The 24,578-nt window shown below is 42.8% G+C and overlaps 1 protein-coding gene and 1 long non-coding RNA gene across 2 annotated transcripts; both read right to left on the bottom strand.

The window, feature by feature from the left end:
• Positions 1-3,662: 3,662 nt before the first annotated feature.
• Positions 3,663-5,435, bottom strand: LOC122418166 (uncharacterized). Its single transcript, XR_006262455.1, has 6 exons — positions 5,329-5,435; positions 5,164-5,250; positions 4,493-4,697; positions 4,241-4,410; positions 4,053-4,147; positions 3,663-3,923 (listed from the first exon to the last, which is right to left on the bottom strand). It is a non-coding gene; the product is annotated as an uncharacterized lncRNA (long non-coding RNA).
• A 15,630-nt stretch (positions 5,436-21,065) lies between these two features.
• Positions 21,066-23,054, bottom strand: LOC122417760 (uncharacterized). The gene is made up of 3 exons (XM_043431554.1): positions 22,826-23,054; positions 22,463-22,722; positions 21,066-22,193 (listed from the first exon to the last, which is right to left on the bottom strand). The coding sequence occupies exons 1-3, from the start codon at positions 22,963-22,965 to the stop codon at positions 21,127-21,129; spliced, it is 1,467 nt and encodes a 488-aa protein (XP_043287489.1). The 5' UTR covers positions 22,966-23,054; the 3' UTR covers positions 21,066-21,126.
• Positions 23,055-24,578: the final 1,524 nt, after the last annotated feature.

Here is a 24,578-nt window from a genome sequence, read left to right as displayed (position 1 = left end):
ATCCATACCGGTGAATTATAAGGTGAATCGGATGGTTTTATTATCTGTTTCGAGAGCATATCTTTAACTCTCTCACTGATGATTTTTTGATGTATTTCCGGCGCCCTGAAGTTTCGAATGTTAATGATCTTGGGTTCTGTTAGTTTAATCTCGTGCACGGTCTTACATACAGGTCTGGAAACTACCGTTACATGAGTAGTTCGCTTATTGATGCCAGATGTGTAGTTCATATATTGCTCACTATGATCGCTGCGATCTAAACTCCGGCGCGTGTCAAAGTCTTTGCCCAACATTGTGGGTTCAAACCCACTTGTCGTAATTTTTTTTTTCAATAAACAATTACGGTAATTAATTTAATTTTAAACAATTTTAACATGCAAATGCTTATTTCACAAAACCTCTAACTCCAAACTGCTGACCTCAAGCGAGTGCGAAAAACATGAGCGATCTTGAATTTGTTGACTGACATGTCGAATTTGGCCCAGTAGCAAGGTGCTAGGCGTGTTATCGTAGAGTTTTGGGTTCAAATCCCCTCGAAGTATTTTTTTTTTTTTTATATATATTCAAATACGGTCGTGAAATATCATGTTTTGAAATACCTGCTAATGGAAATAAACAAGTAAGTGTATTTGTAATTGTAAATAATAGTAAATATGTAAGTATATTCCAAATTTTTCTTTTTTTTTAGCACGTTCAAGGTTTTTTAAATCAACTTAAGTCGAAATAGGGAATCAAATGTGCATGCTCACTTCTTCTTAATATTTTTTATGGTAAGTATTTTCGTAATTATTCTCTTTTTTACGAGGAACGTGATGTTTTTTTTTGTAGGTGTTCGGAATCCAAGGTGACTGGAATACGAAGCAGGGTCAAAAAAAATCAGCTGAGAAGTTTTACTTTGTAATAAAGACGCTTTATTTATTATTGATTCGTCAGTTTTGATAGTTTTTTTTTTACAACAAATTTTTTTTTCAATTTTTGGTTTTCTTGATGGGCGTTTTGCCTCATACGCAATCTGATATAATAAATGATAGCGTAAGATAAAATTTCGGGTGCATGTTCAGTGCAAGGAAATGTGAAAGTGTAAGAGTTAAGCACTTCATCAAGAGTTAAGTCGAAAACATCAGAACAAGAAGAATGTTTCGCAAATGAATTTTCGATAAAACTGATTAGTTTGAAGAAATGAAGATTAGGGTGAATAAGACCACCACGAGATTTCATCTGCACCAGTTGAGAAACAGAAGACACTCCATCAGACTTTATTCTTATCGCTCGTTCACAGCAAGCACACGACTTATATTTTTTTAATACTTGTTTGCATAAGTAGCCTGTAAAACCACGTAATCAGTTAAACAAACCATGCTCGATCAAAACACCTGACGACCCGATCCCTAGCAGGAAAATGTGAATTTATACGTCTAGTATGCATCAAGCGAGCTGAAACAGCAATGGCAAGAAAGCGACACACGATACACACAGATGTTAGTATAATACCAAAGTTTTGTTAGAAAAAAATTCATGCAGCGAGAAGAAGAAGAAGTTGCATTTATGAAGAAACACCTGTCACGTAGTAGATTATACAATCAAGAACAGAAGATCGGACATAGTCATGGTCCGAATTACAGTCGATGATATCGTCTGCTTCCCAGTCACCGTGTTGTAGTATTCCGTCGAGTTTTTGTCGAACTTTCTCTTGATATACTGTACTCTTGCCTTTACGATTCTTACCGTAAATCATCTCGATATCGCTGATAGAGAAGAGCATTGGTGGAGAAGAATTTTCCAAAACGGTGCAATTACCATATCTCGGTGGTCTTATCGCACTATATACGGATAGCACCTTGTATAACTGGAGAAAAGTGGGGCAGCTCGGATGGTCATTTATACGGATAGCACCTTGTATAACTGGAGAAAAGTGGGGCAGCTCGGATGGTCATTACAGCCTGCACATTGACGTATTGTGCCGAAGAATTTCTGAAAGAGGTTTCAATTATATATAAATGTGTGGAACGCAATGAGCAGCCCGAATTAGATGAGTTATTCAAGATAAGTGTAATTTACCTCCAAATTATCCTGATTGAGTTTTCCGCTCAATAAGTACTCAAAATCGTATTTGGTTGTAAGATAACAACAAAGATCCATCGTCGATTGAAGGGACATACGCAACCCTCGCGATGTCTCTTGGGTGAGGAATTCGTGATCTGGAATGTCCTGCTTAACCACTGCCGATTCCCAGTCATTCAGCCACTGGAGAGAATCTTGCAGAACCTACAAAGAATAAAGCAAACCAAACATTGTAAAAGGTTCTGTTCGACACTTGTGTACATTTCTTAATGATAAAAAGGAAAGTAATCTATAAAAAATCATTCATTGTTGCACCTTGAAATCCTGACAATGTGGCGTGAGTCCTTCATTAGGTGTTTTACGATTTAATGCATCAAACATATTGTTGAGCTGTCTGCAAAAAGAAACAGTTTGTTCGCATCCGAGAAATCCTTTGTACCCGTGCGACAGATAAAACTCCAATCCGGTAGCGACGGTTTTACTAAATATCTGGAACACAATAAGACATTTGTAGACAACAAGATTGCACAAAAGAATTTATATCTTTGAATGAAGCGCAAAAGTACCTGGGTAGCTAGCCGGCTGTACGTTGCGAAAAAAGTTTTACTTCAGTTGTGTGGTCTAAAGCACACTCACTTTTTTTCTCAGTGTCCCAAAAATGCTGGATCCACATACTTTAACTACAAGGGTAGACACAGCATTGTGTTGATGGCGATTTGTGACGCAAACTATTCATTTACTTTTGTTGACATCGGTGCTTATGGTCGACGGAGCGATGGTGAAATTTTTAAGGATTCGCAAATGGGCCAAAAATTCAAAGAGGGCTCTATGAATGTGCCAAAACCAAAGCCACTGAGTGTCGATGGAATGCCCATGCCATACATCCTTGTTGGGGATGAAACGTTCCAGTTGACCGACAATTTACTTCTCCCATACCCTGGCAGAGGTGGTCTGGATCAAAGCAAAGCAATTTTCAACTATCGCCTGAGTCGTGCAAGGAGAACCATAGAAAATGCTTTTGGCATTTTAGCTAGCCAGTGGAGGATTTTGCGACAACCGGTCGATAATTTGAGGCCTCGGTCGATAATGCAATAAAAATAGTCCAGGCAATCATATGTCTGCATAATTGGCTGCGAAAACAGGATGATGGCGGAAAATATATTTCACCAAACATGGTGGACCAAGATGGTCCTGACAGGGTGATTCCCGGATTTTGGAGGAGAATTAATGAATCTTCGGTATTACGAGATGGCACTATTTGTAGAAATCAAAATAGTTGTCGGTCAGCGATAGCAATTCGAGAAGAGTTCCGAGAGTTGTTTTCTGGGGAAGGAGCTATACCCTGGCAGTACAATCGACCATAATATTGGAATCGTCGGGTAACTCGGGAGTAACGGTAAAAACATAAGAAATTTTTATACCTTTGAATAACTGAAATTCTTCATATGTAGTGAAAAATCTTTATCATTTTAATTTATAGAAAAACAAGATTTTATTGCAACAAAAATAAAATATTTTAAATACTGAAACAAATATTCCATTATGATTCAAACTTTTTGAGGCATTGCTTTCTTCGCTTCATACTTTTGCAAATGAATCTTCGTTACATCTATTTTATTGCGATCTAGAATGAACATGATTCAAGATTTCCATGAGCTTTTGCATTTTCAGATTATGTGACATCGGCCGCAATTGGATCCCAACTGCGCTCAAGATCAGATCAACCTCATCAGGTTGAGGGATAGGAGGTAGCGGAGTGGGTGCAGGTGGAGTGCAGAGCGCATCAGCGATTCTGGTGATGGCAATGGCAGTTGGCTCCATAGAACCGGTCGACGTTCTGGACGCTCCTTTTGATGTCTTATCTGGCAAAATAATTATCATTTTCACTTTCCATAATTATGAAAATCATTATAATAATTATTATTATATTTTATATTAATATACAATTTTTCAAATTCAGACTGAAAAAAATTTTAATGAAAAAACGTTACTTGACGTGGTGCTGACATCATCGTCATCCCTATTCTTTTCGATCCGTTGGCCGTTGTCTTCCGACTGTACCTCTGAGCTTATATTCGATTCAGTGCTGGAAACGAAACAATAATCAATGTTTAATTCAATAGAAGTTTTTGGGTTCTAGAAAGAATATTTTTTGGTATTGGAGAAAAACCAAACTTACAGTCGAATCAGACAAGAGTCTTAGAAATTCCATGCTGTCATAATATTTCCATTTTTCTTTGGCAATAATCCGCCCGGATCCACTGGCATGATGTTCGCTCTGAATAATCTTCCTGTGGCAATCACGCAGACTTTAACATTTTTTTTTAGCCTCCTCTCCACTTAGTTTGCCTGCAAAAAAATTGAAACAATGACGGAGCTCAAACCAATATAAGACACAATTAGATAAAGGAAAATGTATATAACTCTGCACCATTCAATTCTCTGGAGACTTCATCCCACAGCCTTCGGGTCATCTCTCGAGACCCTCTGGTCCAGTGGTGTCGTGAAATCCCATAAAGTTGCTCTGGTCTGGACTGCCATGATGAGGACTTCCACAACCAAGTCGTTCAATTTTTTTCCTCTTGCTACCCGGCTATTAATATCCACCAAAGGTTGAACCGGCTGTGTCGATGAAGCTAGATATCAAAGATTTGCAGTATATTTCAGGGTAACAGTGTAAGCGCTGGCTTTCTTTTCTAATATTTGGTGTCAAACTGCAACTGCGGCTCTTGATTTAGAAATTTTTAATTAACCCGTCAGCAGTCGCGTCGTGAGAAAAAGTCTCACATTGCCCGGCGATGCGAAAGAAAATTTTTTTTTTCCAATTTTGTGACCCCTATTATTAAGTATAATAGTTATTTGATAAGTAAAAAAAAATTGAGATTATTCTCCCATTTTTCAAAGTAGTTTCCTATACTTTGAAAAAAAGTGTGAGAGATAGTCTCATATAGCACGACCGCTGACGGGTTAAATGAAACATTAAAAGAGCACAAACTTTGGGGCACAAAGTACAGAGCTACTATAAGGGATTTTTCATTTCCAGTCAAATAAAAACATTAGGAAAAGTAAAACTGCAGTTGTAGTGAACTATTAGTTACTCACCAGTTTCAGGTGATCGATTTATTTCTTCTTCTACGGTCAACTCACTTCCATCAGGCATGGCGCTCCTGCGGACGATTGTATTGTCATCTACAAAACATTTTTTTCTGTGAATTTTCTAGCAGTTCCAAACAAATTTTATATAAATGAGCAATTGATTCCACATACCTGATAGAGGATAAACATAACTGTTTTCGTCTATCCAAAGTCTTGCGAACCCTTCAGTGCATGGATGCGCCTCAAACTCATTGCAAATCTCTTCGCAAAGTCCACATGTCCACACTCTTTGGGCTAAACATACATGTGTCGAGAGATCTGTGAAGATCTCTTGACAAATATCGCATGCAGATTCCTGTGGACATAAACATATTTTATGAATAATTAATAATTATTTGAACTTTTTTAAAATTTTTATCGGATTTACATTTTATCGTAGAAGTACACTTTTTTTTGAAAATTATCATATTCCAGCTCTAAATTAAAAAATACTGCTTGGTGGTAACATACCATAATTTGGCATGGTGTAGCTCTGAACAATTAAATTGATATTTATCTCGAAGTCCATTTTTCGTTGTAAATCTTGATAATTTTCTAAAAACAATAAAATGAAAAATTAACTGACAAATCTCGTTTCACTTAAGTTCATTTGATTTAATTTTATTATTAAATTTTATTTACCAAAAGACTGTGCACAATAGTAACACTTACAACGATTTCTTTGTTTTCGTTGTGCCGCACGTGCATTTCGCGCCACGTTAAACAATATAAACTAACAAAGTCACGGTATATAAAAAATCGAAACATTATTTTAAATGTTCCCGCTTAGTGCTGGTGCGCCAATCGAACCGCCAATGGAAAGGGCCGTTGCAGCGTCAAGCGTCACCATGAAAAAACACCTTAACCTCATCATTTATCAGCATAAACAACACACCATATGTTATACGTCACAAAAATATATAGGTATATACTTATATTATAGCACCAGAAAAACAATGTATTATAGGTATTGAAACGGCACTCCCTTTTATTCGAACGAAATATCACATTTGAATCCCGCACCACGCGAGCTCGTACTCAGCCACTAGACGCGACTCTCCGTGGCTCGGCGTAAAGGCTATTGCCTTATTAAGAAAAACTCTTTTCTCTCATAATTACTCACATTTTACGTTTCAATGACTCAATCAATTCAATTTTTAGGCTAGGTAAGATTAAAATAAATAAAAAAGGTTAAAAATTCAGTGTAAAAGGCAATTGAGAATATCCAGAGAAAACTTGTCCAGAAAAGCCCTATTGCGTGCTGGATATAACGGAAATGGCCAGTCACAAACAAGCGCTTGGTTCCAGGGGAAATAATGATTCAAATTGACAATAATTTATTAATGTAATGATTGCAACAAGAAAATTTGAGTTATTTGATTTTGAAGAAGCGAAATATGATTTTTGGTTGATAAAAACATTTATTTTTACTCAGGGATCATTAATTTCTCAAAAGCGAGGGAAATCAACCTCAAGCTTGTCCAACCACGTGGGAATAGAAATCGGCCGACCAATCCATGAATTTAGAGAGCAAAACTCTGGTTGGAGATTAATTTTTTAAGCGAATCAAAGTCCAAGTTATTTTTAGACGGAATTATCATTATTATTTCTTTGTCTGAACGAGTATAAAAGGCCGTGCGAAGCAACCACGGCAGCTCATTCTTGAATCAGCTCTCGCTTTAGTACAGAGGTAGTGACTCTGGAAACAAGCTCCATTAACAAACCAACCAACCTAAATACTCCAAATTTCACGCCGAGAGGGAGGAGACTGTGCGATTCCGTGCAGTTCAAAGATTCGAGGGTGATAACCTATCCATTCCTTATTGAGAGGGAGGGGACCCTGCGATTCCAGGGGCCTGAAGATTCTTGGCATAGGCCCCCCGCCTTCACCTTCACTCCACTTTGATTTATTTTGTTGGAAGCATTAAAAATCTATTTCGAAAGCATAAGCTTCCACTATTCTCTTAGAAGCGAGGGCTGTTTCCCACATCCAAATCATTTTAAACATTTGATTAAAATAAAAATTTATTTGGTTGTCCAAAGATTTAATGAGATCATGCCCACCACACGAGCGTTGAACAACTGAATTTTTAGTCATGATAAGGGATTGGTGCTATTATATTCTCTCAAAATTTATAGATTTAAAAATTAACATAACTAATCAATTAGTCCATTGTAATTATCAATTATATAAAAAAAATATCATTATTAGTAAAAATTTAACTAGTTAACTTTTTGATTTGGCAACTTTTGTTGTTGGTGGAGAGATATATCTACCTTGCCAACGGTTAACTGATAGCTTGTCACTCACATATGACACTTGATACACATAACCAACAATTTATTTGAATTTGAGGTTACGTCATTATTTGTGATTACAAATATTTTTGTTATCACAATATTTGTATAAATATGAACAAAAAACATTTTTCTATTAATTATACCGAGAAAGTATACACGCCTGTACAGTACCGATACACTAATGTAAGCACGTCACAACTAAACACGATATACGTCGTGTAACGAGATTTTTCCCCGCAAAGGGTCCAACCTGTCCCTTCTCGACTCACCTGACCCGCTAACGGGTGGAGGCGTACCGGCGAGGTCGGGCTGGGCGCCAGGTACCGAGGTACCGTCGGAATACCGACTTATTTTTCGCCCTACCTCGCCAAATACGACCTTCCGAGCCACCCGACCCAGGTGACCGAGGACGGTCCGGCTACTCAGCTCCAACTGAGGTACGAAGTGGTAGAGGGGCTGGCCCAAGGTGAGAGTAACAACACGAGGTAACATAAAAGGTCAAAAGAGATACTCAACGCGTAGTTATTTCGACTTAAAATGCAGTTTATTAGTCGGAGGTAGTCGTGGCTCGCCCACAATAATACAGGAAGTAATAGCAAAATTGGGTCCGATCGAACTGAGAAACAAAAGAATAAAGTAACGAAATCGACCACCGAATCGGTTGCGCGCGAGGAAAGAAGTTCCACTAAAGAAAATTCGGAGTCGCCGCTGCGAGGTAGTCCAAATAGGATAGGTAAGCAGCGGCGCGTCGTGGCTTGCAGGCAACTTGACGCCTCCATTTACACAAAATTACTATGACAGAATGACGCAGGAATCGCACGCGAGAGAAATAAATCGCGATAAAGAAAGTATGGAATCACCGCTGCGAGGTAGTCCGAAACGGATAGGTAAGCAGCGGTGCGTCGTGGCTTGTAGGCAACTCGACGTCTCCATTTACAAACAAAATTATAATGTAATGCTGTAGGAATCGCACGCGAAAGAAATAAAACACGATAGCGAAAGTATGGAATCACCGCTGCGAGGTAGTCCGAAACGGATAGGTAAGCAGCGGTGCGTCGTGGCGTGTAGGCAGCTTGACGGATTCCATTTACAAGGCAAAATATAATAACGCAATAATCGCACCCGAAATAATCAAACCCGATAAAGAAAAATATGGAATCACCGCTGCGAGGTAGTCCGAAACGGATAGGTAAGCAGCGGTACGTCGTGGCTTGTAGGCAACTTGACGAATTCCATTTACAAAGCAAAATATAATAACGCAATAATCTCACACGAAATAATTAAACCCGATAAAGAAAAATATGGAATCACCGCGGCGAGGTAGTCCGAAACGGATAGGTAAGCAGCGGTACGTCGTGGCTTGTAGGCAACTTGACGAATTCCATTTACAACGGAAAATATAACAACGTAATAATCGCACACGAAATAATTAAACCCGATAAAGAAAAATATGGAATCACCGCTGCGAGGTAGTCCGAAACGGATAGGTAAGCAGCGGTACGTCGTGGCTTGTAGGCAACTTGACGAATTCCATTTACAAAGTAAGATATAATAACGCAATAATCGCACGCAAAATAATAAACCCCGACGAGGGAATAATGTTTCGCTCGGGATTCTCGACTACGAAAAATCTAGAAAATAATACGCCGGAGCATAAGATAACGACATCGGCTTGGAGAGCCCGCGCGGCGAGCGCGAAGCGCAAGGAAAAAAGGTAAACACGCGAGGACGACGCTGGCCTTGAGCGCGCGCTGAGAGAGAGACTGAGGCGAACCCGATAGTTCGCAGTTACGCAGTTACGAAACTTTGAAATATTACGACGTAATATTGGCCGTAATATTCCACTAAAATTCTCATAATAAAACAACTAATAGGAATTAATGACTCGAAAAATAGCGCACAATAAGAAAAAAAACAAGGCCGATTTGGATCGCAATTGTTCTCCTCCCGTGATTCCTCAAACTCTAAAAATTAATACCCACGTGGCGTGAACGCGAGACGGTCGCAAAAGAACACGGCATCGTGGTTCGCCAAACAAAATGACTAGTACTACAAAGGGAACGCCAAAGAAATGATTAAAGAATCACGGGATCGAACGTATTAATGGAGAGAAAGAGGAACGAGCTCACCGAGAGTTCCTCCGAATCAGCTAAGAACAACCAGGTAATCCAAAGGGCACTTACACACGACTCACAGCACAGGATATCGATCGTAGACTGATGATCCCTCGCCTCGTTCGTAGGCAAGAGCTCCCGAATTCGCTCTATCCCCACCACTCATTACCCCCCACGAAGGGCCACGCGCCCGTGTCCCAGCACTGGATTATTCTCTGTCTCTCCTATCCTCACGCCTCACGTGGTATTTCGGAGTTTTTCGCGTATTACGTTGGAATGTTATCCCCACTCCGATCCAGCGAACGAGGATCGATGCGGCTGATACGGTTCTCAAATCCCGCGCTCGAGTACAGGTCCTTCCAAATGATCGTTCCTTAGTCGCCTTCCTCTAGGGCCATCCGGCGTTCGTCTCCGGAAAGAGGGGAGGCCTCCCTCATGAATCCAAGCGTCCCTGAATCCACGGTGGGCCCACTCTTAAACCACCAGGAAATTCAGCACCTCCAACTCGGAAACGAACCCGAACCCCATTAGACGAGGCGCCGATTTGACTCGGACCGCGGTTCCCAAGGATACGATGGTGGGGTTGCAACTCTTGATTGCTACAGTAGGAGTACTAGCGGGCGGCCACCGACATTGGGCCTTTTTCCGGCGCTAGTCCTTGACACCCACTCTCAGATTTCGATGACTAAACCTGGAATACGGATCCGTACTCGAGCACGCGATTTAACCAAAAAGCTATTTTTATGAACCGTGCTGAGACGCTTGCGCGTTTTCCCGCGCGAGGGCAACTACGTGGGGTGAAATGGGCCAAAATGCAACAAAACGGCAATGGTATAATTCAATTATTAGGCTCTAACTCTCTCAGTCTCCTCTCTCGACGGCTTCTCAACCACGTTCACACGTTTTCGCGGATTCCGCGATGATATTAGATACTTTTCGCCGCAAAACTAAATCACAAACGGTGAAATAAAACAAACGAAAATACTTCGCCTCTCCGCCAGTTGAGTCTCCGATCGGTCCAGCCCCGTGAGTCGGCGTGCGTCGGTCAAGTAGGACCGTAAATCCGGTCCACTGGTCGACACGGAACCGTACGAGTGGCGTGGCTCAAATGTCACGTCACAAACCTCCACCCCGGAATTCGCCTCAGTGGTGCCGACGCTCGACGGTGATGGTAGCTGACGCTTCCGTTGGTGACCGTCTTCGCTGGGGCGATGTTGAAGGAGCCCCTCGTACGGCCGTCCCGACCAGTTTCCCAGAAGGCCTAAAAGTCGTGGCTGAAACAGAAAAACCCTCGGCTCTCGCCTCGGAGCCCAGATCTCTTCCTCCTGCCACGCTTTAGCGTGCTCCTTCTCCATACTCCACGATCCAAATCAGCAAATTTAAACTCTACAAAAAAGATGCTCTAATCGGAGGTAGCAAACATCAGTGACTCGAGACTGGTTTTTGAGCTACTTGAGACCGAATTGAACACAGGAAAAAAAGGAAAACTGCAGCCAACTTCGACCGCTTTATTAGGTAACGGGCTCGTGAAATGATTCGTACGATATGGTTCTGTTAATAAGGTTTTCACAGATCGTTTAATAACGCCAAGTCAAGTACAATTAATTTCTCGGTTCTGACACTTGTAATACTGTTCGATCGTCGATCGTTAAAATGAATGACTGGTAAGACCAGGGTTGAAGAGAGAAAAGAAGAATGGAACAAAAAAAAAACTCTTTGAGCAGAAACAAAACAAAAAAAAATTGATGGGGAACCACGCTCGCGAGCCTCTAGCTCACGGTGTGAGGTCGTGGGTGAGATTCCACCAAACGACTGGCTCCCAAACAAAAGATTTTTACTCCGAGGAGACGGCGTCAAACCAAAAGAGTTTGACCCACAAAAAAAATGAAACCAAGTACACTTTACCCCGAAGGGACGGCGTCAAGCCATACGGGCTTGACCCAGTACAAAAAGTAAATGAAATAAAAGGAGCTTTACCCCGAAGGGACGGCGCCAAGCCAAACGGGCTTGACCCAGGAAGGAAAAAAAACGAAACAAAAAATGAAATAAACGGGCTTTACCCCGAAGGGACGGCGTCAAGCCATACGGGCTTGACCCAAAACAAAAGAAAATGAAATAAAAGAAGCTTTACCCCGAAGGGACGGCGCCAAGCCAAACGGGCTTGACCCAGGAAGAAAACAAACAAAAAATGAAATAAACGGACTTTACCCCGAAGGGACGGCGTCCAGCCATACGGGCTTGACCCAGGATGCACGGCAACACTAACACAGGCAGAAGGTAGGCCGTCAGGCGGAAGGTAGTACCGTGTAGCCGGGTGATCAAGTTAACGACCTCGTTGGTCACTGCTTTTTGTCTACCCGCCATTTCTATCCCCCTGGGTTTGCAACGTTCTCGCGGTATTCGCAGGTCGGTTACCCACTGTATTGCGGACGGCCCTAGGAAGGTACGACTCGAGCCGGAGTCTACTAGTGCTCGGACCGGCTGGTCCTGAATCGTAAACGTGACAAAAAACGCGGTGGGATTCTCCTTCCTTTGCAGGGTGCCGCAACTCAAGGGTTCTGGTTCGAGTGGGGTGTTATTAATCGGGGGCGAAGGGGGTGAGTGCTCGGCGGGCTCCGTAGTTACTCGCGACGGACCCGCCCTTAGCGGTTTCCCGCGCACATGCACTCCGTGGACTTGAAGCCTGTGCGCCCGCAACGGTAACAAAAGGTACCTCTCGGCTCCGTGCAGGCATTGAAACGGTGACCGGCCTTGCCGCAGTTCCAACAGGTAGTCGGCCGTCCGGTTGGCCGATTGGGTGGGTCTTGAGCGTTCGCCCCGGGAGTCGGATTACTGAACGGATTGAGGACGTGTAGCGGGTCGATGGAAGTCGGAGGCCTCGTCGACGGCGGGCTTGCAGCCGTCGGTTTAGGTGGGCGCGGTTTACGTCGGCCGGGGGTCTCCTTTTTCATGACCGCGTTCGCCACGTCCTGGTAGCTAGGCGGATTAGGTACTTGAGCGGGGCCAAGATCTTCGGCTCCGCTGGTTTCGCTCGCGTACGGATCGGGCCAGGATTCTACGGCGGCGAAGACCTTTCGTGCTGGGGCGTTACTTTGGCTCCGGACCGGGCTGTACGCTAGCTCGGGACAGAGGGACTGATTCGGGGCTGGCGGGGCCCGATACGAACGCGACGTCTGGAAGCTTTTCTCGACCCGTACCGCGACGTGTTCAAAGGAATCGAAATCGAAAACGTCATCGCGTTGTATCGCTACGTGGAGTCGCGGTATCAAATTGCGGTGAGCGTGTTGTATTTGCTGAGCTTCATCCCAAGGGGGTTGCAGTCGGCTGAATAAGCCTCGCAGGCACGTCAAGTAGTCGGCCACGGGTTCTTCGAGGCCCTGAGTACGACGCATAATTTCTTCCCGGAGGGCATATTGATAATCCGGATCCCCGAAACGTAATCGACAGGCTGACGCGAATTGACTCCAATTTTCCCAGCGATGTTTGTCATTGCGATACCATTGCAAAGCTACCCCGGTGAGAAAAAATGGTATGCATCGGATCAAATCTACGTCGGAAACCGGAACTAGGGCCCGCCCCTCTGAAATTCGCGTAAGGAAGGTCTCTACATCGTCTCCGCGCTTACCCGAGAACGAGATATTCCACTTCCGCATGAGGTGGAGGACTGAGGAAGCCGTGACCGGGTACCGCGGGATTGGAGCTTCGGTAATTGGTCCTGAGGTATGGTTGCCTGCCGCCCGGTGTTCTTCAACAGTTGAGGGAACTGGGCGAGTCGGCTGGCTACGTGACCGCCCCGGTTGCTCCGACCAAACTTGAGGTTCGGCGACCGCTCCGGGGTTGGGATTCGTCACTGCGACCGACATTGGCGGGGGCCAAGCGTAGGTACTCGCGTGTGTCGGCTCGAGTGGCCCTGGTAGCTCTGCCCACGATTGAGGTCCGAACGGTGGCACGTTAGGGTCGAGGGTCGAATGCGGGTAATAAGGCAAACCCGCGGGATGGTCCAACCAGCGTGGTCGGTTCGAGGGAACGCTCGCATTCGACCAAGCCGAGACCCGGGGCGTTTGCGTGGCTTGGGTGGATCTTACCTCATGATTCGGTCCAACGTAGACTGGGTACGGTGTATTCCCAGGGTAGAGGGAATCCCCCATACCGGAATCTTGCGTGGACTTACCGGGTGGTCCCAATAAGCGGTCCACGCTCACCCCGGAAGCCGAAGGGTCGCTCACTCCCGGTGGTGGGGATGGCTCCCCATTCGGGTCCGTGCTCGACCTTAGGAGCGGGTTTGGGTCCTGCTCCGCCATGCTTAGGCTCCACTGAATGACCGGGCCTCGCACAATGGTGTAGTGGCGGCCGAATTTCCTGCCAACGGGCAGGTCACACGGTTCACTCACGTGCCGGTTCACTTCAATGCGATAAGTGCAATCAAGCAGGGACGGTTTTGTTCATATTTATACGGACGGAACGTGTCGTTCGATGCTGGGCACGCGGCGGAAAGCAATACGGACGGTAGTTGCGCTCTACCCGGGCATTCGCGGCAGTATTCGCGGCAGTATTCCCGTCGGTCCGCGGGTGGTCGACCGCCGAACGTGCAACCCGTTCGGTATGTCCGCGTGTCGCGCGAGATATTCGTGCGATGCGTGAGGTAGTCGCACGTGAGACGCGTTATCCGGAGTGTCTTGCGGAGAAGCGGGGATGAGCCCGAACGCGAGATAGCGGTGCGATGTGTCAGGTAGTCGCACAGTAGATGCACTATACGAGACGCCGTAGCGCGGTCGAACTGAGGTGTCGAAGTCCCGAGAAGCCACCGCGAGGTAGCGGTGCGATGCGTGAGGTAGTCGCACAATAAACGCGTTGATGTCGGAAACGGTATCGTTAATTGGATGAAGTAAGACTGAGAGGCTGTACCAGGTTCGCGTTCGCGGTGGAGGATCACTAGTCAATGAGGGTCCGGATCCGTTCTGTTACTCCCTCGGTTTACTCCCCTCCACTGGAAAGGTTCCGACTTCGGAGGGGGGCTTACCAATCCGCGATGGGTTAGCTGGGTCGTAAACGTGCAAGAACTTGTTTTGGGCACGAGGCACAACGGTTAATCCCTCACTAGAAACAAGTTAATCCCCAATAACAGGGAATTATCTCGTGCAAAACAAGTTAATCCCCAGTAACAGGGAATTATCTCGTGCAAAACAAGTTAATCCCCAACCACAAGGGATTATCTTGTGCGAAACCTCTTAATCTCCGTCTTTGTTGTCGGCCAACGGTACGCGTGTATTCGCCGAACAATGGGTTCCAACTAGATTTATTTCGGTAGCCACAGGTACGGGGGCAGGGCTCTTAATGGCTCGTCAACAATTTCTTACGTCTGACGGAAAAACTTATTTTTCGGTGTTCTCGTGAGATTCCCGGAATAACAACAGATTATCGCGTGAGTTGACAACAACGGATTAGGGGATAGCGGTGACCAGCAGTTGGGGCGAAGAAAACAGTTTCTTTCTCGCCGTCGTCGGACATAATCCTCGCCATAACAAAGGATTAAGCGAACACTTGAAACAAGGAGAGGTAGCCTAAAGATAGTTCGAATTTCGAAGTGGCCGAAAACAAGCCGCTATAAAATTTTACGACCGGATTAACGGGTACAATGAGTAGGGCCGCGCTTGTTGACAAGCAGCCTCTCCCAATCTCCATTTACCAAAAAAAATGGATGGCGTAAGATAAGACTTCGGGGAATGGCGTACGAAACAATGAGAAGGCCACAAAAAAAAATATCTCTCTCGACAACCGAGTCCATCGCGATGAATTCGCGTGTGACTAGAATTTTTCACTTAAAACTACGTTTGATTTGAGGCCTTTACACCTGTTCTCAAAATTACCGTATCGTACGAAATCCTTAATACTAAACTAAATTCACAGGGTCTCAAGCCGCTACGACCAGCCATCAAGTCCAATTACGATATACTAAACTTAACTAAAACGCGCAAATATCGCTCTCTCAGCGGCAGCTCAAGTCGTCAAGGTCGCATTTGAAACGGTACGAACGCAACAAAAGGTTTACGCAAGTTGTTACTCTCGGGCCCCACGTTGGGCGCCATTTGTAACGAGATTTTTCCCCGCAAAGGGTCCAACCTGTCCCTTCTCGACTCACCTGACCCGCTAACGGGTGGAGGCGTACCGGCGAGGTCGGGCTGGGCGCCAGGTACCGAGGTACCGTCGGAATACCGACTTATTTTTCGCCCTACCTCGCCAAATACGACCTTCCGAGCCACCCGACCCAGGTGACCGAGGACGGTCCGGCTACTCAGCTCCAACTGAGGTACGAAGTGGTAGAGGGGCTGGCCCAAGGTGAGAGTAACAACACGAGGTAACATAAAAGGTCAAAAGAGATACTCAACGCGTAGTTATTTCGACTTAAAATGCAGTTTATTAGTCGGAGGTAGTCGTGGCTCGCCCACAATAATACAGGAAGTAATAGCAAAATTGGGTCCGATCGAACTGAGAAACAAAAGAATAAAGTAACGAAATCGACCACCGAATCGGTTGCGCGCGAGGAAAGAAGTTCCACTAAAGAAAATTCGGAGTCGCCGCTGCGAGGTAGTCCAAATAGGATAGGTAAGCAGCGGCGCGTCGTGGCTTGCAGGCAACTTGACGCCTCCATTTACACAAAATTACTATGACAGAATGACGCAGGAATCGCACGCGAGAGAAATAAATCGCGATAAAGAAAGTATGGAATCACCGCTGCGAGGTAGTCCGAAACGGATAGGTAAGCAGCGGTGCGTCGTGGCTTGTAGGCAACTCGACGTCTCCATTTACAAACAAAATTATAATGTAATGCTGTAGGAATCGCACGCGAAAGAAATAAAACACGATAGCGAAAGTATGGAATCACCGCTGCGAGGTAGTCCGAAACGGATAGGTAAGCAGCGGTGCGTCGTGGCGTGTAGGCAGCTTGACGGATTCCATTTACAAGGCAAAATATAATAACGCAATAATCGCACCCGAAATAATCAAACCCGATAAAGAAAAATATGGAATCACCGCTGCGAGGTAGTCCGAAACGGATAGGTAAGCAGCGGTACGTCGTGGCTTGTAGGCAACTTGACGAATTCCATTTACAAAGCAAAATATAATAACGCAATAATCTCACACGAAATAATTAAACCCGATAAAGAAAAATATGGAATCACCGCGGCGAGGTAGTCCGAAACGGATAGGTAAGCAGCGGTACGTCGTGGCTTGTAGGCAACTTGACGAATTCCATTTACAACGGAAAATATAACAACGTAATAATCGCACACGAAATAATTAAACCCGATAAAGAAAAATATGGAATCACCGCTGCGAGGTAGTCCGAAACGGATAGGTAAGCAGCGGTACGTCGTGGCTTGTAGGCAACTTGACGAATTCCATTTACAAAGTAAGATATAATAACGCAATAATCGCACGCAAAATAATAAACCCCGACGAGGGAATAATGTTTCGCTCGGGATTCTCGACTACGAAAAATCTAGAAAATAATACGCCGGAGCATAAGATAACGACATCGGCTTGGAGAGCCCGCGCGGCGAGCGCGAAGCGCAAGGAAAAAAGGTAAACACGCGAGGACGACGCTGGCCTTGAGCGCGCGCTGAGAGAGAGACTGAGGCGAACCCGATAGTTCGCAGTTACGCAGTTACGAAACTTTGAAATATTACGACGTAATATTGGCCGTAATATTCCACTAAAATTCTCATAATAAAACAACTAATAGGAATTAATGACTCGAAAAATAGCGCACAATAAGAAAAAAAACAAGGCCGATTTGGATCGCAATTGTTCTCCTCCCGTGATTCCTCAAACTCTAAAAATTAATACCCACGTGGCGTGAACGCGAGACGGTCGCAAAAGAACACGGCATCGTGGTTCGCCAAACAAAATGACTAGTACTACAAAGGGAACGCCAAAGAAATGATTAAAGAATCACGGGATCGAACGTATTAATGGAGAGAAAGAGGAACGAGCTCACCGAGAGTTCCTCCGAATCAGCTAAGAACAACCAGGTAATCCAAAGGGCACTTACACACGACTCACAGCACAGGATATCGATCGTAGACTGATGATCCCTCGCCTCGTTCGTAGGCAAGAGCTCCCGAATTCGCTCTATCCCCACCACTCATTACCCCCCACGAAGGGCCACGCGCCCGTGTCCCAGCACTGGATTATTCTCTGTCTCTCCTATCCTCACGCCTCACGTGGTATTTCGGAGTTTTTCGCGTATTACGTTGGAATGTTATCCCCACTCCGATCCAGCGAACGAGGATCGATGCGGCTGATACGGTTCTCAAATCCCGCGCTCGAGTACAGGTCCTTCCAAATGATCGTTCCTTAGTCGCCTTCCTCTAGGGCCATCCGGCGTTCGTCTCCGGAAAGAGGGGAGGCCTCCCTCATGAATCCAAGCGTCCCTGAATCCACGGTGGGCCCACTCTTAAACCACCAGGAAATTCAGCACCTCCAACTCGGAAACGAACCCGAACCCCATTAGACGAGGCGCCGATTTGACTCGGACCGCGGTTCCCAAGGATACGATGGTGGGGTTGCAACTCTTGATTGCTACAGTAGGAGGACTAGCGGGCGGCCACCGACATTGGGCCTTTTTCCGGCGCTAGTCCTTGACACCCACTCTCAGATTTCGATGACTAAACCTGGAATACGGATCCGTACTCGAGCACGCGATTTAACCAAAAAGCTATTTTTATGAACCGTGCTGAGACGCTTGCGCGTTTTCCCGCGCGAGGGCAACTACGTGGGGTGAAATGGGCCAAAATGCAACAAAACGGCAATGGTATAATTCAATTATTAGGCTCTAACTCTCTCAGTCTCCTCTCTCGACGGCTTCTCAACCACGTTCACACGTTTTCGCGGATTCCGCGATGATATTAGATACTTTTCGCCGCAAAACTAAATCACAAACGGTGAAATAAAACAAACGAAAATACTTCGCCTCTCCGCCAGTTGAGTCTCCGATCGGTCCAGCCCCGTGAGTCGGCGTGCGTCGGTCAAGTAGGACCGTAAATCCGGTCCACTGGTCGACACGGAACCGTACGAGTGGCGTGGCTCAAATGTCACGTCACAGTCGATACACATATATATAAACAGCTGATAGAGCGGTGTTGCCGATGTCGTACCGAACCTAGTATACGCCTCTTGGATATCGTGGCGAAGCTACGGCAACGCCATCGGTCGGCTAACGGCGGCAACTCGGGGTCGTTTTTCTCCTAGACGTCAACATTTAATTCGCATAAAATTTACTACACGTTTTGGATATTTCTTTATCGTACCAAAAAAAGATCGATATTATGAGCCAAATAATTATTAAGTGTGGATTTCAGAATATTTACGCAGACTTTTTTCGCGGAAAATCTGTGTCAAAAGGTAAGTAATTACACGAACCATGAAATCTTCTTTCAAATTCATTGCATATATAATTTTTACCACGTATTCATTTGATTGCAAGATAGCTTATCGTATTGCTAATAACGGGATGTTAAATTTATTAAAAAATATAGGGCATAAACTTTTCCAAAGCCATCATGTTCAGGAGGTCGTCGAAATCCGTAATGGTGGAGAAGGAATCATCCGTGGAAAAGTCATACCACAGACCAGAGTAAGTAATCGACCGTACGACGTGAAACTGGAGGTATGTATTAATTATTAGTTATAAAATGAATTCATAGTAAAGTAATAATGTAAACAAATATATTTTCAGCAACTTTTCAACCATCCATGCAATTTAGAAATGGAAAATAAAGATATATTTCTTTATCAAAGAAATATATATATATATATATTGAAGGAATAAGTATCGTTCGGAAATGTGGAACCGATAATAATTTCATTTATTTACTTATTTATTATTTTATCGTTTTACATCTACAATATACTATAGATACTAAAACAATGAAATAAAAAATAACTTGCACGTGAAACTCTAAAAAATGTCAGATTTATAATTAATCATGATTAACATTCTGCATGTTGGTTTCGATTTTTTTTGTGCTGGTTTTGGTGCGTGTATTGCTTGAAAACATGTAATACCGTCAACACAATAATGAATTTTGAATGCTGCATATTTTGTTTCGCAATTCCTGTGTGTACATACACGTTCGTGTAATTTTTTTGTGTGCTTTTTCCCGCTCTTCCCGTTTTTTTCCCTATAGGAACTGATTGTTTTTAGGTGAACCCAGATCGTACGGTACGAAGGACAGAATGCACTTGCAAGGCGGGTTTATCGGTTCGAGGTTGCAAACATGTAGCAGCGGTCTGCATTTTTATAAATAATGAATGTACGCAATCGAAAACTGATCAACCGCAATGTTGGAATCAGCCTCGAGAAAGTCAAGTGGAAAAATATAAAAAAGGTTGCACTATCGCTCAAATGTTCCCAGGTAAGGAACATCTGATTGATTGTAATGCAACGTATACATTCAACGACGTCCAAAATGTACCGTATGAGACAGCAAGTTCATTGTTTGGCCAGTACATAGAATCGGAGAAAGATATTGAACCGCTAAGAGAAATTGCAAGAGAAGAAGAGAAAAAAAGAAAAGAAGAAGCATATACAAATATGGACAAAATTTATAGATTACAAGAGTCGAGACGAGATTACAGCTGCTATGAAGTTTCGTCACTCGATGATTTGAAAATGCGACTTCAAAAATATACGTGTCCTCGTGAGCTGCGATCGAAATATGAAGAAAAGATTGTAGCAAGCAGGAGTGAGTGTTTGAGCATCAGCGTACTATCGGAAAGTCAATCCGATTGCTTCGAATGGTTTAAAGAAAGAGCAAAACGGGTAACATGCTCCAGCAAGGCTCACCGCATAAAAACGAGGCGAGACGCATTCGAATCTTTGGCGGCACAATTAAAAAATAAAAAATTTGATGGCAAGATGACAGAAGCCATGAAGTATGGTCTTGCAACCGAGCCGCATGCAAGAAAGTGTTTCGAAGAACAAACTGGCTTAAAAGTAACTTCAGTTGGATTAATTATAAATATTACCCAACCGTTTATGGCCACGAGCCCCGACGGAATAATATTAAGCGAATCAACTTTATTGGAAATCAAATGCCCATTTACCTGTAAGAATCAGCAAATCGTGAACCGTGACGATAAAGTTTCGAATGTCCCGTATTTGGAAATAGACGACAATAATGAAATTTATTTGAAGAAAAGCGACAAATATTATACACAAATTCAGGTATCAATGTATATACTCAACCTTAAAAAATGTCATTTCTTTGTTTACTCGAGTCACGATAACGTAGAGGTCATAGTTGAAAGGGATGAACATTTTTTGGAAGAGTTAATTCCCAAAATTGAGTGGTTTTATTTTCAACATTATCTTCCACTATTATTCTAGGCATTGAATAGAATAATACACTTGTATCTGCTTCAGTATTTTTATTTATAAACATATTTGTTTCACGTACGCAGTTCTTTCCTTCTTTATAAATCAAAACTTCCAAAAATTCCTGAAAGCCAACTACGCACTCATTTGTGTTGCTGAATTGGCCGCTTCAGGATTTTTTATAAGTGGTGGCTTGCTATTGGCAATAACGCAGCACATGTGCATAATCGCATCAAGATACGGTAAGAGTGAAATGGGAATTAATTTCAAAATATTGCAGAGTTTTATCCTTTGAATAGCACGTTCTACATGTATTCTAACTGAAGCGATTTTGTACGTTTCATCTATTTCGGAGTTTGTAAACTGTGGATCGAACGCAAACGGAGGTATCACCAAGAGGGCATTGCGTTTGAGCAGTTCAGATTTTATCTGAGGGAAACCTTTGTCGGCTAAAACCGTATCACCCGGTTCTATGCACGATAAAAGTCCACAGTCATTCGTTATAAAACTATCTGTAGCTCTTCCGCCATACCCTTTTGATAATTTACAAACGAAACCATCGGGCGTAATAGCGATCAAATATTTGACGGTAAAACGTGACTTGTAGTTGGAGTACATGAGAACGCGTTGTTCCACAGTAGGGGGAGTTTCAGTAAATATTTCCGTGCAATCGATTATGCATCTGCAATTCGGATATTTTTTGAAACCGATTGGTAAATTTTTTTTTATGCTTTCTCTCGATGGCCAAAAAATCCAAGTCTTTGTCTTCTCAGTCAACGTAGTCAAGATTTCGAAGAAGATTTGAGAAGCAGTTGATTCGTGTATCTTAAAAAAGCAAGCTAGTTGGCCATCTGTTTTCACACTAATCAAGTTGAGCAACACATTGAAAAAAATTAATGAAACCCCGCCTAACTGCAACATAGTTTTGTTTGAACCAATATCAGAGAATCCTGAGAAACCGTAATGAAAAATATCGTCAGGACCACATAACTTGTCGGCAACGGTTTTCAGCTCTTTCACTATGATTCGCTCGTTTTTATTTGGCTTCCCAATGTAAATATTCGTCTGCGTGGAAGCTTCATTTTTATCATTATTCCAACTCCAGAAAGTATTCCCTTCTGCACTGGCTCCTTCGTTGTCACACGCATCAGTTTGACAAGCAATGCATGTACTGCCAGCTTCCGTCGGAGTTTCATTTAATCCTGTAATTAGACGAAATTATTGAAACTTCATTTAAAATAACACAACATAAAACAATTGTACATTTTCGAAACTTGAAACCGCCTAACATTTACAGATACTTTTAATAGTACATTATAACACTAGGACGAAAAAGTTTTTCGTACGCGTGTTATACGAAATTTTATATTACGAGGTGCGGAAATGGGGGTTTTGTGTACGCGAAGCGTACGCAAAAGCGTCCATTTACGTACCGCGTGATATAAAATATATTTTCAATTTTTGATCGTACCCATTTCAATGTCACTTGCGATATTTTCCTTTTCTTGCGGTTTTGCAGCTGTTGATGTGCTCATTCTTTCTTTTCTTTTCAGAAGTCGTTCGTGTCTAGCTAGGTCCAGTTGTGATTTCTCTCTTTTTTTGTACACAGCGGGGAAAATTGTCGGCACATACGCTGGGCTGTTTTCGACGTTGGATTGCTTGCCTCCAACAAAATGAGCACTGCAGATGCGAGTGTTCGTACTCGGGTGCCACGTCTTGTTATCTAATGTACTAATAAAAATATAACATACAATACACGTACAGAAAATTTGGAGTTTGAATATTTTCAAAACGTTCCTGGTATCAAATCGTCATAATAATAATATTTACTCACATTCTTCTGACAGCTTTTATCCACTTATTTCTTTTTTCAACTTCCCAACTCCGTTTCGGAAACGAATAAAAAGTTAATTCACGATTCCGAGATTGGGAATTTTTACACCCCACAACACAACAGTACCTCGTACCACCCATTTTTTTCCTGTTTGAGAGCACTTTTTAAACGTGATCCGTACGGCTGATCGCACGCAAAACGCCCACGAGTTGCCTAAATCTGCCACAACGCCGCGCCACTAGCGTTATCCAAGAGGCGTATTCAATGATTCATCGTGAGCGATAATCATAGTTAATTTATGATTTCATTCTTAAAGTTTCGGTGACCTGATATTTTTATAACGCCATTAACAAGATAAATGTTCAACGAATACGTATATGATTTAATTTTTTTTTTTTCCAGCATTTACGATCCCTTAAATTTGATTGAAAAATCACGATCCATTTACTGCTACTACGATGTCCAATTTTTAATACTTATTTTCTTGCTTAAATGTTCGGTAACCTCCCCTCAATTTTTTTTACCGTAATTTTCGAACATTTTTCTATGCTGTGTAAAAAAATCAGATTTTTCTGCAGATTTTTAAATAGTGGCCATGATCTCATTAATCAATCTCAGTCGTTTTGTATCGAGTCAAATTCCACACTCATTTAAAATGATATAGAATCACAGGATTGATCAGATTGATTAAATTCGAAAATTAAGGAAATTAGGAATGAATTTCTGAGCTCACAGATAACATTTATAAATTAATTAAAGAGTCAGCAAAAGAGAGCAGAAATAAATAAAACTGGACAAATTTCTGGACATAAGAAAGCGAGACCACGCGTAAATTGGACAAGTTTACTGAAATTAGGAAAATATTTTCATTGACACCACAAAACACCAACGATTTGCATCGCATTCTCATTTGTTTAATAAAATTACTTTGAATAAACACTATTATTATATTTTCACACACATAAATTCTTAATCTCTCGTTCATTTCATGCCTGCTCCCAAAAATTTAGTAGCTCGAACACACACGTAGCGGGTGAGTCTAAAAGCGTGCCGTTACAGTATATAAAATGTATTATGGCACCAGATTTGTCACTAAATAAAACAAATAAACATCAAAAATGTGTGCGAACATCCGAGACCATTTTTTGATGCAATTAAAAAATAAATAATTAATATCTCTTCAACACGTTAAGCTACAAAGTTCGAAGAGGTCGCAATCGAAAGAAAAAAAAATAAAAAATATGTCAACTTATAATATTCTCCGGAATGCTATAATTAATTAATTATTGAAGAAACAAATTTTGAAAATTTTCGAAAACAATTGGAAACACTATCGCTCCGGTAAAGAGTCTCTGGCAGCAACTCGTCATAACATAAACGTACTCGTCTCAGAGTCGCTGCCGCGACTCTAGATCCCTTTCTTCTAAATTCTAATTCTTTTTCTATTTGTTTTTCAGGTTTCAGGCTCTATGAGACAAGTTTCATTGGTAAGTAACAATTTTATAAGCATTTATTCCATTTTCAATCTATTAATTTTCTTTTTACTTTTTCAGGTTTTGTGGAGGGGAGAGTTCCAGGTAAGTCGCTATTCTTCAGGTAAGTGTGATTTCATTATATTTTTCTAATCAATTCTTTGTTTTTCTGTTTCAGATTTCTTGGTTCCAGGCTCAAAAAAAAATTTTCAGGTAAGTAAATGATTTTAAAAAATGTTCTTTTTTGTTGTTTTTGATCGTTATTTTTCTTGCTTTTTCAG

The sequence above is a fragment of the Venturia canescens genome, chromosome 11, assembly GCF_019457755.1.
Source record: "Venturia canescens isolate UGA chromosome 11, ASM1945775v1, whole genome shotgun sequence".
Taxonomy (NCBI): domain Eukaryota; kingdom Metazoa; phylum Arthropoda; class Insecta; order Hymenoptera; family Ichneumonidae; genus Venturia; species Venturia canescens.
Note: the sequence above shows the minus strand (reverse complement) of the source record. Positions and strands in the feature narration are given on the sequence as shown.

What these genes read in the sequence shown, in the direction of transcription:
- LOC122417760 (XM_043431554.1), bottom strand. Translation starts at nt 22,965, where the DNA reads ATGGGTGGTACGAGGTACTGTTGTGTTGTGGGGTGTAAAAATTCCCAA. An exon ending in ATAAAAGCTGTCAGAAGAAT is followed by an intron (nt 22,723 to 22,825) that starts GTGAGTAAATAT and finishes TATTTTTATTAG; the next exon opens with TACATTAGATAACAAGACGT. An exon ending in CGCAAGTGACATTGAAATGG is followed by an intron (nt 22,194 to 22,462) that starts GTACGATCAAAA and finishes GTCTAATTACAG; the next exon opens with GATTAAATGAAACTCCGACG.